The following is an 11,664-nucleotide window of genomic DNA, read 5'->3' as shown; positions in this document are numbered from 1 at the left end:
CTTGCTATTCGAATACATTTTTCGTAACCTCGTGAACTCGTGCTGTGATGACGGGATAAGGGAAAAATGAGACCCGCTAAAATGCTACAAAGGCTTCACTCGCAATATGCAACTTTACCCCCATCACGTGACTTTAGCCATACTCATACCCTCCCCCTCGCTCTCACCGCTTGCAGAAATGCCCCATAGCTCCATGTCAAATCCCTCGCGCCCCGCTCGAACCCAGTCACGCGATCAAACTGCTCGCTAAGCGAGCCCTCGGCATCTGTATGCTTCTTCACCACTTCCAAAAACCCATCCCCGACGCTCCTCAACCGCTCCAGCACATCCACAAACAACCCATCTTTAGAACCATAACTTCCTGGTTTTAGATCCGCAAATGACGGCGCGTCGGCCAATAGGGCTTCCCAGAACGGCATCCCCAGCTCCGTAATCTCGAGCTCGTCGGTCTCTTGCAGATGCGCAGCGACGCGGTACAGAATCTCGGACGCGGAGGATGTGCATAGGAACCACGGATTCCCGCCAAAGGGCGTGGTGCCGTACCCGTCGTAGACGTCCTCAGGGTAGCGGCCGAGCCCCACGCCCTCAAGCGGGGAGGTGCCTTCAGGCGACGCTGGGGGCGCGGAGTTGATGGGGAAGCGGTTGCGTTGGTCGTAGACGAGGGCGAGGAGGGAGACGAGGATCTCGTCGGAGTAAGGGGCGTACGGGGGCGTGCCGGGCACGGTGTTGTTGGCGGCGGGGGAGCCGTGCAGGGAGCCGAGGAGGAGGCCGCAGTCGAGGCCGGAGCGGGCGCTGGAGAGGGTTTCGATGAGGTGTCCCTTGGAGGCGTCCCAAAAGGAGGGAAGGAATTTCTCGAGGAGGCCGGCTTGCTGCGTGTACCATGCTGCGGCGCCGGAGTCGTCGAAGGCGAGGGCGAGAGCGGCGCCTTCGCGGAGGGCGCGGAGTTGCACCATCGCGGTGAAGAAGTGGAGGCCTTGGACTTCTTCCCACAGGTCGAAGCCCGAGGCGTTCCAGTAGTGCGAGACGTACTCGAGGTCGGCTTTTATGATGCTGTTGGCGGGCATGCGGGGGTCGTAGAGGGGCTTGAACCAGTCTGGGCCCTCGTCGCTGGTCCACAGGGAGGGATTGGAGGCGTTGTAGGCGCGGAGGTAGGCCATGAGGGTTATGGCGCGCAGGGCGGGTCCGTCGCGCTGGGGGCGTCCCCAGGAACCAATGAAGGGGGTGCCATCTGCTTCGAACTTGGGCTCGCCTAGCCCTGAGAGGTCTGCAAATGTGCCAGAGGGATTTTTGGTGTGTTGAAGTTCGTCTTGTAGGGACGCATAGGCATTAAGGATGATGTCCAGTTTGGACGAGAGAGGATCGAATGGGTCGTCTGCGTATAGGTCGACGAGCGTGGAGGTGGTGATTGCTGCATCTCGAACCCCTAGAAAATAGCCTGTCAGTCTAGTCGTTTGGAAAAGAATAAGAGCACTGACATTGGTAGTAGTAATTAGGGTGCTCCTTTGACGGGCTTGCTATAACGGAGCCGGGGGCAGCGTCCTGCACATTCCGCCCAAATGGGGCAACATTGGCCAGAAGGTTGTCTAGAGCAATGTCCTCTTCCCTTTGTAGCCACTCGTCCAGCGAGTACTGGGGCTTCTGCTGCAGTGGGTTCTGCTCGATGGCGGCAGCGTGCGGGAACGGCGGGAGGGCGAGGGCAAAGGCGTAGAGAACGAGGTAAGCTGCGAAGAGTAACGGCACTAAAAGAGTCATGGTGAAGGTGCCAGAAGACCGACGGTGAGGTCTATCACGTCTAGAATAGGAATATAAGGTACGAGATATTGAAACGTCTAATACGAAGGGTATATACACAGAATGGAAGCGGACGGTAACGTGGCACTAGGGCCGGCGGTGATTTTGAAGGAATGAGACACCAGGTGGATTCGGCACATGCCAGCCCGGGCATGGCAGGCCGCACCCGGCATCGTTGCGCTGACGATGTTGGACGCACTCGCGAGACCTTGGTGGTGGCGGAGGCCAGTCGGAGCGGGCCAGCTTTGGGGAGTGAAGGAGTGACGTGTGCGGGTGACTCTCAGGACTTCGCGAACGAAGCCCGAAGGCCAATCACGGGATGCCAGGCGCCGAGACGCTTCGCATTTGCTCGTCGTGTGACTGCCCGTGTGCCTCCTCCTGCCACCCGGCCGAGGCAGGTCCGCCGTCAGGACGGCTGCGATCGTTGCAATCGATTCGGTTCCTGCAGAGGCTGGTGACGGCATCATGGGTCTCGCTGTGTTCCTGACCCCAAGAGCACGTGATATGCTGAGTCATCGCATGTGATACGGCTGCAAGTCTTCGGATTAAAAGTACTAGGCTATGCTATGCTGTATACAAAGGAAATGTGTTGCAAGGCAAAACGGTCGGCTGGCTTTAAATGCAATGCGCCGCCGTCCCAAATGCTAATAGTGCTACTACGCCTTGAAGGCAGGGTATCGTGAGTCCATGAAATCGCTCATTTCTTAGAAAAGTGGCCCGGATGCTTCAGTACCTCACGCTGTCGTTTGCTTGTTATCGCCACCAATCGACTTCTCCTCATCTAAAGGCGGTTGCTCCGGAGTGGACGCAGACTTCTTCTCTGCATCGCCAGATCTTGGCACCTCCTCGTCTTCCACATCATCAAACGTCTCTTCCTCGGTATAGACCCTGCTGATTCGCCGGCCTTGCTCTTCCTTGTCCCCGTCCTGCTTCTGGCCCGCAGCATATGACCCCGGACCCTTCGCGCCGTCGGGGATGTGGAATCTCAGATCAATTCTTAGGATGGCGTAGAGATATACTACAAGAATCTCAACAACAAAGTTGAAGACGTAGAAGCAGGCCCGTGAGAAATAGCCTGGAAGGGGCTCCGTTCGAGGTACCGGTGTCTTCCATGACGTTCCGCAGCGGTACCAAGCACCAAGAGTGACAGAAAACGCTGCGAGAAGAAGGACGATGACCTTTGTTCTAAAGCGACCCTGGCCAAACTTTTCGACCCGCGTCTTGCGGGGTACCAGAAGACCGAAAATGACCATTGGGATGGGTAGAAACGAGATTATGGCCAAGAAGGTAGAGCCGTAGAGCTGGAGACTGCGATCGATTTTACGCGTCCTAGGCCGAAGAGTGTAGAAGGATTCTACCGTTCCAGTGATGACTATGGCAAGGGTGAGAACGATCAGGACATAAATAGCCTTCAGTGCCAGCGATAAGGCACGATGCCAGCCAAAATGAGGATGCGCAGCACGTAAGAGGCGCTGTGTGAATACCAGATTGATGACAAAGATTAGCAGTACACCGGCCGCTACGAAGATCGAGGCGGCGATAGCAAGTCGGATGTTGTGCGGCTTGCAGATAGAGGAGATGCGGAGGATGCAAGTTACGGTCCGGGCCATGCAGAAACCTAGGGATCTCGTCAGACTGCTTCACATAGAATCCTTTTGGATCAAAGGCCTTACCAAAGAGTACCGCAGAGAAAAGAAATTTATGGCCGCGTCTTCTATTCAATTGGAAAATGGTCATATGAGTCGCTGCTCCGCAGACGTAGAAGAGAAGCAAGACGGCCGTTATGGGTACGTCGATATGTAACTCGGATTTTCCGCCCAAAGCCCATACCGTGGGCAGCCAAGGGGGGCCTGAACTGGCCTGGAAAGGTAATCTGTTTAGTTGACTGTGGCACTCGGGCGCTAGAACACAACCTACCTGACTAGGGGGCATCTTGGAAGCCATAATTGCGCTCAAATCGTTAGGTACCAAATTGCTTTGCTGTTTATTACTTCGTACGATCGTGTGCTTTGGGAGCCACGGCGATCTCAGCTACACTTTTAGTAGCGAGATAAGGAGAACACGAGCGCGAGAGTTGACGGGCGCAGGTCGAGTTGATGTAGCACTTGCAACACTTGAAGTGCAGCCAAACAAGATGCGAACGGAGAGTCTGAGGTGTCAAGCGTTACAGCTGTGGGGGGTGGTGTCAAGCGTGGCGTGAAGGCGGGTCACGCCTGTTATATGGAAATGAAGCCCAGAACGGTCGGGCGCAAGACACGCCGACTACAGTGAATTGGCGAGGATGGGGGCAGATGGTTTGTACAGTACATGTTGTTCCTGCCGAAATACCGGCCAAGGAGTCGTCTCGGGCACGTCCCGGAAACATGGCGACGGGACTTCCTCCAAGATTCGTACGATTCTAACGCCGACATCTCCAGGCTCTATGGTAGACTTGCAATGGCACGGGCGCCGCTGGGACAGAGCAGTAATTGGTAACGGTCGCGGAAAAGGTCATTCGGCGTCTCGTCAAATCGGGTCGGCGATGGTAAAGCGCGAAGGGCGAACCATCGGCATTTCTGGCATCTTTCGCCGATTGCGGCCGCGCACTCGTCCGTTGAAGCATTCCACGGCCCAAAGCAGATACGCTGCATTAGAAATGATTAAAAGAAGATTCCAGGGCCTCTGTGAGGTTGTCTTACATGTTGCATGTGGTTGCACTGTGGTTGTCTAGCTGTGCCATTCGATGACAGAAGTGAGATGCTCTGATCCCTGTCGGTCTTACCGTCTTCGTCCTAGCGTCTAAGATCCCAGGTGAATCGGCGTGGTGAAGCTGTTCAACACCATGCCAAGCATCAATATATGTTCTTCATGATGCTGGGTCTACGTGTTGCTTCATCCTTGACCTGAATTCCATGTGCATTTGCTTGAGTGCACCCAACTCATACAATGGCGGAGCAAGAGATAGGCTCTTCATACATTGCTTCACTCTACAAACCACCCGCCTTGCTCCCAATTGCTCGCCATCGAGATGCTCTACTCTATCTCATCGAGACCTTCCCCGTCACTATCGTCGTAGGGCAGACCGGCAGTGGCAAGACGACGCAGATCCCACAGTACCTTGACCAGGCAGGATGGTCGTCGAAAGAAAAATGCATTGCTGTTACGCAGGTAGGTCAGTTGGCGCGATATATCATCTCCGTATGAAACTCCAGCAAGCTGACTTTGTGTGAAAGCCGCGCCGGGTAGCCGCAACAACAGTAGCAGCAAGAGTCGCAGAGGAGATGAGATGCAAGTTAGGTCAAGAGGTTCGTAAACCCAGCCATCGTCTCCAGAACGACTGCTCATGAACTACAGGTTGGCTATTCTATCCGCTTTGAGGATGTCACATCTGCTGCTACTCGCATCAAGTTTCTGACCGATGGCCTGCTGCTCAGGGAAGCTTTGGTCGACCCCCTTCTCTCTCGTTACTCTGTCATCATGGTAGACGAAGCCCACGAACGCTCATTAAGCTCCGACATTCTCTTGGGCCTTCTGAAGAAAATTAGGAAGAAGCGCTCCGACCTTAGAATCGTAGTCAGCAGTGCCACGCTGGACGCGGAAAATTTCCTGCAATTCTTCGCCAGTGATTCCCAAGCTGAAAATAGCAATGGGGATTCCGAGCCAGGCGGTACCATCGGGCGCATCATCAGTCTGGAAGGCAGAATGTATCCGGTGGATATCCATTACCTCGAAGAACCAGCGGAAGACTACGTCGAAAGGGCAGTAAAGACAGTCTTCGATATCCATTCCTCTGAGCCAGATGGCGATATTCTTGTATTCCTCACCGGTCGCGAAGAAATCGAGACCGCTATGGACATGATTGCTGACAGAATGGGCACTCTCAATCCCAACGCTCCGTCACTACAACCTCTCCCTCTCTATGCTGGCCTTACGACGGATCAACAAATGTACGTATTTGAGCCAGCACCAGACAACACTCGCAAGGTCATTATCGCCACGAACATCGCCGAAGCATCTGTGACAATAGATGGAATAGTCTACGTTATTGACTGCGGATATGTCAAGCTCCGTGCGTACAACCCAGTGACCGGCATCGAGACATTGACTGCGGTCCCCGTCTCCAAGGCTTCGGCAACCCAGCGTGCAGGAAGAGCAGGTCGCACCAAAGCTGGGAAATGCTACCGCCTCTTTACAGAGCAAAGCTTCGAAGGTCTCGCTGAGTCGACTGTACCCGAGATCCAGCGCTCCAATCTCGCTCCAGTAGTGCTCCAACTAAAAGCGCTGGGCATTGACAACATCGCCCGATTCGACTACCTGACTCCTCCTCCGTCCGAGCTCATGGTGCGAGCTCTTGAACTTCTCTTCTCTCTCGGCGCTCTAGATGACTACGCTAGACTCACTAAGCCACTTGGAACCCGCATGGCAGAGCTTTCCGTCGAGCCCATGATGGGTAAAGTGCTTCTCTCAGCCTCAAACTTCGACTGCCTCAGCGAAGCTCTATCGATAGCAGCGATGACGAGTCTCCAAGGCGCCGTGTGGTTCCATCATGAAGGCGAGAAGAAGTCTCAAGAGACTGCGCGCAGGAAGTTTGCCGCAGAGGAAGGCGACCATCTGACTTTGTTGAATGTCTATCAAGCATTCGTGACCAAGGGGAAGAAGGAGGCGAAATGGTGTCGCGACAACTACCTGAACTTCAAATCAATGACTCGGGCAGTGAGTATAAGAAACCAGCTTAAAAGGTACTTGGAGAGGTTTGGGATCAACGTGGACGAAAGTCTGGGCAGGGACTCAATGGTCCTAAGAGCTGGGGGGCTTGATATGGCAGAGAAGATCCGCAGATGCTTGACATCTGGATTCTTTGCTCATGTGGCGAGAATGCAGCCAGATGGATCCTTCAGGACGGTTGATGGAGGGACAGTGCTACACGCACATCCAACCTCGCTGATGTTTGTAAGCTTGTCAGCATTTAAAATCTGTAGAGCAGGACTAACAGGCATTCAGAACCGGAAAGCGGACTGGGTCATTTTCCACGAGGTCATGGAAACGGGAAACAAGACGTTCATACGGGATATCACCAAGATTGAGAAAGGATGGCTGCTAGAATACGCGCCGGAGTATTATCGCATAGCAAAGAGGTAAAGGAGAAACGCCTTATTGAGGCCAAGGCAGTTTCTTGAAGCCTTTATACACAGACTGTACTCATCAAAAACTCCCAAGACACCATCAACTCAACAGACTCATTTGAGCGCCTCGATAAATAGCTCGCGCATCCCCTTCAAGAGAACGCTGAATTCTCTGCACTCGTTGTACCGTTCCTGTACCCTGTCCACCTCCTCCTTCTCGATCTTTGGCCGGTAGTGGATGACCCTGACTTCTCTTTCCGAGGTATCAATCTCAAACCAAGCCTCCCGCTCCCATTCCCTCTCGTTGATGTTGTTGAAAGTGAATTTGATCCGGTCTTGGAGGCCCGCCCCGTCTATCTTCATGCTCAGGTAGTTCTCCCAGAAATCCAATTCCGGTTCATTGTGTCTCGCCTGGCCGTCAAGGTAGCGTCGGTGCTTCAGCTGCGCCTCCCGCCTAGCCGAGACAGCCTTCTGAACCTCCACGATCTGAGCTTTCAGGGTATCGCGGTTAGCAAGGCGCTCGTCGCGCTGCTCTGTGAGTGTCGTGATAGCCGCGTGCATTTCTGCTGTTTCGGCCGACTCTTTCGCGAGGGTTTGGGCGTGCGTGGCAGATTTGAGCGTCAGGATCTCGATATCGCGCTTCTTCATTTTCTGGTCCTCTGCAGACATAAACATTAGTTGTGCGCATTGGGTATACCTAGCAGGTGTCGTACCTTGGAGCTCGGCGACATTCATGCGGAAGTTATTGCGCTCCTCCAAGACGCGCTTGCGCCCCTTGTCGATGAAGTCGTCGAAACGCGCCGTGAACTGGGCCATGCGCAGTCGGAGCTCCTCAAAGCCAAAGTTGATGCTGGGGAGCTGGTCGGCCATTGAGGGGGTTTCCGCGGAGGCAAGGCGCATGGTGCTGCCGGAGAGCGTGGGCTCGAACATGGTGGCCATAGTGTTGTGGATTGCGAAGGTGTGGGTTGATCGCAGAAGAAGTAGTTTTTGAGGATGGAGGTTGATGTTTGAAGAGTGACGGTTTGTTGTTGCTTTGAGTTCGTTGCTAGGGTAAAATGTCGGCGGCTATAAACGCCGACGATCACGTGAAGATATTAGCGCGGAATTGAGCTCCCCTCCGAACTTTTATCTGCGCGTTATACGACTTCACTTCACGTCCGCATCGTGAGCTTCTCAACCCATACGTCCAACTATGCTTTTTTGCTGCACCGCTTTCTTCGAGCAAACTCTCAAACTCAGACCAAATGGCTGAAGTCCCGGCGATTGACCTCAGCTATGGTCATTTCGGTACACCATTCTACGATCAAGAGAAGAAGCAATGGCTTTTTCCGAGACTGCCTAAAAAACACCAAATACTAAAGTCTTTAACCTCATCAACCATATTTAGCTCAACAGACACTCACGATGCCGAGTCTGAAATCCTGGAAACTATCAAGGAAAAACCATTGTACCACAGCATCAAAACATTGGCCCTGCATAATCCAGATCTAGTCCCTGCTCTCGAGCCCCTCCCCGAACTCTCGAAAGTCTCAGCATCTATAGTCTCTGTTATATCCAACTATGACCCCGCTGTTGGAGACATCCTCGCTTTCGGCCACATCACGGACATCGACGTACAAGACACAGGGAAATTTCGGATTGCAGCCATGCCTTGCGGGGAAACAGGACATATGCTCCGTATAGTACGGGTCCGTGAAGACCGGCAAGGATGGGGGGAGGATCAAGGCGTGTGGTTGAATGTGTCTAGTCTTCACAAGGAGGACGGCTGGAGCGGCTGGTGGCCGGGAGAGGGCGCCTCTATCCGACAAATCTGTTTTGGAGACTCAAGCCAAAGTGGCTCATTCATGGCAGCACGTATGCCAGCAAAGACTGTCCTTTTTCGCCCTTTTCTCCGCTGGTCGCCGATAGAGACGAGACTTTCAGAGACCCATCGTTTGCCTCCCTCGAGGCTTGATCCACATCCAATCTTAGATATCCCGTTCGCACGTACTGGTGGCTCTCCTCATGCCGATGTGTCTTTTAATCCATGGTATCGTCGACAACTCGCCTTTGTTGATGAAAAGGGAAACTGGAGTGTGTGGGAGTTAGTAGGTCAGGATCGCAGAAGGGTAGATTACGATATATCATGCTCTTACACGGGTACGATTATACCTCCAACCCCGGAAGATCCCATCTCAGACGTGCCTGGAGCTACTCAGGCATCGGAGGACGGGTGGGCAAGGATACTATGGATAGGCAATGTCAATACCATTGTTGTCTGTAACAGGAGGCAGATGGGTGTATTCGATATCAGTGGCGAAACCAAAGAAGCGAAGCGTTTGAGTTGCCCGGACTTTGGGCTCGCACGCACCTCGTCTTGGATTCTAGATGTCCAAAGGAGCCAACAAAATCAGAAGAGATTCTTCGTTCTAACGTCGACGATGTTATATCTCGTGGAGGTCAGGTCGGCAGCTGAGGACACTGACTATGGTCTACAAGAGTCTGAAGCCGCCGTAATTCTATCTTGGAGACATTTTCGGGGGGCCGAGGATTTAACTTTACAGATCCGCTTGTCCAATAGCGAGCTAGAAGGTATGGTTATTACCCTAAGCATAAAACAAGACCTGGGCTAAGTGTATGTGTTCAGAAACGAGAATCTTCATCTTTTCGCGATTAAACAGTCTTATCTCAGTTCTACAATGCTCCGAATCGGCAGACGCATCTTCTTCGCTACCCAGTTCATCGTTGGCACCAACCCAATTGAGACTCCCTAGCTTTTTGGTCCGGGATTTAGAATCAGGGAAACGCATTTCTTCGCTAGATGTAGAGTACTGTCTATTTGGTCAGAGTGAAAAGCAGGGTGACGGCCCCGGACGCACCTACATCAGAAACGACGATGTCTTCTTCTACAGCATCACTGTCATTTTGAACGATCTTAGTGTTCACCAGATCCTCATCCATTCACAAAGGGCAGAAGACCAGGGTGAAACAGGCATTGTCGTCAAGCATCCTTCCTGGCGTAAAAAGGGCCACAGTCTTGCTCAACTCAAGAAGAGTGTTAACTACGTCACTGAAAACGAGAAGGACGATTTCATTGTGCCCGATGGAATACTCTATAATCCTGATATCAGTGGAAGTAAAATCAGTGGCTCAATCACCGATCGTTCGAGGACAAGGGCAGCTCTCTCACGATCGCTGAAATGGACCGATAATGATCCTTGGTCCGTTAGTAACGAGTTTATGTATAATGAATTGCGAGAACTTGGCATGTATCCAGACCGTGAGGGCATTCCAGGAGTCGACATCGTAAGCCTCCTGGAGCGGATTAGAAATCAACTAGATGAAGACGATACTGTTCGAGCTGAACCATTTGGCACGTTGTAAGTTCCGTTACGTTCTACGCTTTGATGCCTCGTTTTAATGAAGCTGCAGGTTCGATCTTATTCAATCCCCAATTCAAGTCGCCGACATTGACGCAATCTCATCTAAGTTTGACGAGTTGTTCCAAGCAACGCTTCGCAAAAACGAACCCGATCAACCGCAGTTAGAGATACGCACTGCACCCTGGCTATTGAAGAACATGGCACCTGATTCGAATGCTGGTCTTTCCATAGCGTCAGTCTATGATGAACTACTTCGTACCTACATCGCACCCCTACCCCGAAACATCCCCATTCGGATTCGACAAGTGAAGGAGAGGGTTGCTCGTCTCATATCTACAGAGGTGTTGCTTGCAAGTTCTAGGCTCCGTATCGTGGACTCGCCGCCATCGAAACCGGAAGACTCACAGCCTAAATCACAAGAAACGGCCGGATTTGCGTTACCTGTGAGGCCTTCAGGTAAAGGGAAGGAGAAAGAGTCTGAACCACCAAGCTGGAATACGCGTCCTAGCTCTAGCAACCCGATATCATCGCTTCCCACTCCAGAGACAACTCCATCGGTCGCCTCTGGTTCTACTTTCACCTCGAGCTCCCAAGGCTCTGGCGACAATCCAATCACACGTCTCAGGCAACATGTACAAATCACCAAACCACAAAGGCTTACGCAATCTGAGCATAGTGCCGGCAGCCAGGTCCTGTTGCACTGGAGAAACCATTTTGGCCAAGACCCCGCCAACTACGACTGGGAAGCTACCACCAAAGCAATCAGAGAGACTATGTCAATCAACGAGGACGAAGGCATGTCTGAACCACAACGTGCTAGGATACGACGAAAGGCAGAACGTCATCTCAAGAGGCAGCGTCGAGAAACGGCAGTAGCGGATGCCGCATCCTCTATGCCTCCTTTCTCAACTTCGGAGTCACAACCTTTTGCGACGTCTGAGTCGGTGCCGCTGCGAAGTTCGCCTGGTCCGTTCAGGCAGGATCATAGCCAATCTACACAGGCGAACTCGCAACCTGCATTAGCAAGTCAGGTCGAGCGAGGTGTCTTTGGTGGCAGGCCTGAGGCTAAGAAAGCCAAGAAGAAGAACAAAGGCGGGAAACTTCCTGGGTTTAGATGATGTCGGAATTCATTATAATATCCACGCGAGGGATGGGTATGGGGAGCGATGAGAGAATGAGAAGAAGCAGGGGAGGAAGAAGTGCAATAATTGACTTTAGCGCAGTCTAATTAATAAGAGCTACATGGAATACTATGTCTTGCGGGTGCTTAACTGTCTCATTTGGTGATTGGTGATATATCAGTAATCGCAAGAGCAATTGACGTTGATAGATCCACGCCTAGCATCTGACTAAATGTTAGTACTCTTCACAAATCAGTTTATAGTAGAACCAGTGAAGCCATGCGGTGA

At 52.5% G+C, this 11,664-nt stretch overlaps 5 protein-coding genes across 5 annotated transcripts; 2 read left to right on the top strand and 3 right to left on the bottom strand.

Annotated features, from left to right (window-relative positions):
• Positions 1–2,231, bottom strand: BDZ99DRAFT_458314 (glucan-alpha-1,4-glucosidase-like protein). The gene is made up of 2 exons (XM_033718884.1): positions 1,476–2,231; positions 1–1,423 (listed from the first exon to the last, which is right to left on the bottom strand). The coding sequence occupies exons 1-2, from the start codon at positions 1,750–1,752 to the stop codon at positions 144–146; spliced, it is 1,557 nt and encodes a 518-aa protein (XP_033583407.1). The 5' UTR covers positions 1,753–2,231; the 3' UTR covers positions 1–143.
• A 341-nt stretch (positions 2,232–2,572) lies between these two features.
• BDZ99DRAFT_485054 (uncharacterized protein) lies at positions 2,573–3,735 on the bottom strand (the record flags this gene model as incomplete). Its single annotated transcript, XM_033722683.1, has 4 exons — positions 2,573–2,606; positions 2,659–3,409; positions 3,465–3,651; positions 3,709–3,735. The coding sequence occupies 4 exons, from the start codon at positions 3,733–3,735 to the stop codon at positions 2,573–2,575; spliced, it is 999 nt and encodes a 332-aa protein (XP_033583406.1).
• Positions 3,736–4,716: 981 nt separating this feature from the next.
• BDZ99DRAFT_376687 (ATP dependent RNA helicase) lies at positions 4,717–6,909 on the top strand (the record flags this gene model as incomplete). Its single annotated transcript, XM_033715038.1, has 4 exons — positions 4,717–4,929; positions 5,004–5,075; positions 5,125–6,720; positions 6,772–6,909. 4 exons carry the CDS (start codon positions 4,717–4,719, stop codon positions 6,907–6,909), a joined length of 2,019 nt encoding a protein of 672 aa, XP_033583405.1.
• A 98-nt stretch (positions 6,910–7,007) lies between these two features.
• Positions 7,008–7,793, bottom strand: BDZ99DRAFT_485052 (uncharacterized protein; the record flags this gene model as incomplete). The annotated part of the gene is made up of 2 exons (XM_033722682.1): positions 7,008–7,552; positions 7,607–7,793. The coding sequence occupies 2 exons, from the start codon at positions 7,791–7,793 to the stop codon at positions 7,008–7,010; spliced, it is 732 nt and encodes a 243-aa protein (XP_033583404.1).
• Positions 7,794–8,056: 263 nt separating this feature from the next.
• BDZ99DRAFT_407237 (uncharacterized protein) lies at positions 8,057–11,517 on the top strand. The gene is made up of 3 exons (XM_033716475.1): positions 8,057–9,464; positions 9,520–10,252; positions 10,305–11,517. The coding sequence occupies exons 1-3, from the start codon at positions 8,138–8,140 to the stop codon at positions 11,371–11,373; spliced, it is 3,129 nt and encodes a 1,042-aa protein (XP_033583403.1). The 5' UTR covers positions 8,057–8,137; the 3' UTR covers positions 11,374–11,517.
• The last annotated feature ends 147 nt before the right edge of the window (positions 11,518–11,664 follow it).

Source organism: Mytilinidion resinicola, assembly GCF_010093595.1.
Source record: "Mytilinidion resinicola strain CBS 304.34 unplaced genomic scaffold BDZ99scaffold_2, whole genome shotgun sequence".
NCBI lineage: Eukaryota > Fungi > Ascomycota > Dothideomycetes > Mytilinidiales > Mytilinidiaceae > Mytilinidion > Mytilinidion resinicola.
The sequence above is the reverse complement of the archived record's forward strand: the minus strand, read 5'-3'. Positions and strand labels throughout refer to the sequence as shown.

Coding starts and splice junctions, on each gene's coding strand:
- BDZ99DRAFT_407237 (XM_033716475.1), top strand. CDS start 8,138: ATGGCTGAAGTCCCGGCGATTGACCTCAGCTATGGTCATTTCGGTACA. Junction 9,465..9,519: donor GTCCAATAGCGAGCTAGAAG/GTATGGTTATTA, acceptor GTATGTGTTCAG/AAACGAGAATCTTCATCTTT. Junction 10,253..10,304: donor GCTGAACCATTTGGCACGTT/GTAAGTTCCGTT, acceptor ATGAAGCTGCAG/GTTCGATCTTATTCAATCCC.
- BDZ99DRAFT_458314 (XM_033718884.1), bottom strand. CDS start 1,752: ATGACTCTTTTAGTGCCGTTACTCTTCGCAGCTTACCTCGTTCTCTAC. Junction 1,424..1,475: donor CCCTAATTACTACTACCAAT/GTCAGTGCTCTT, acceptor GCTATTTTCTAG/GGGTTCGAGATGCAGCAATC.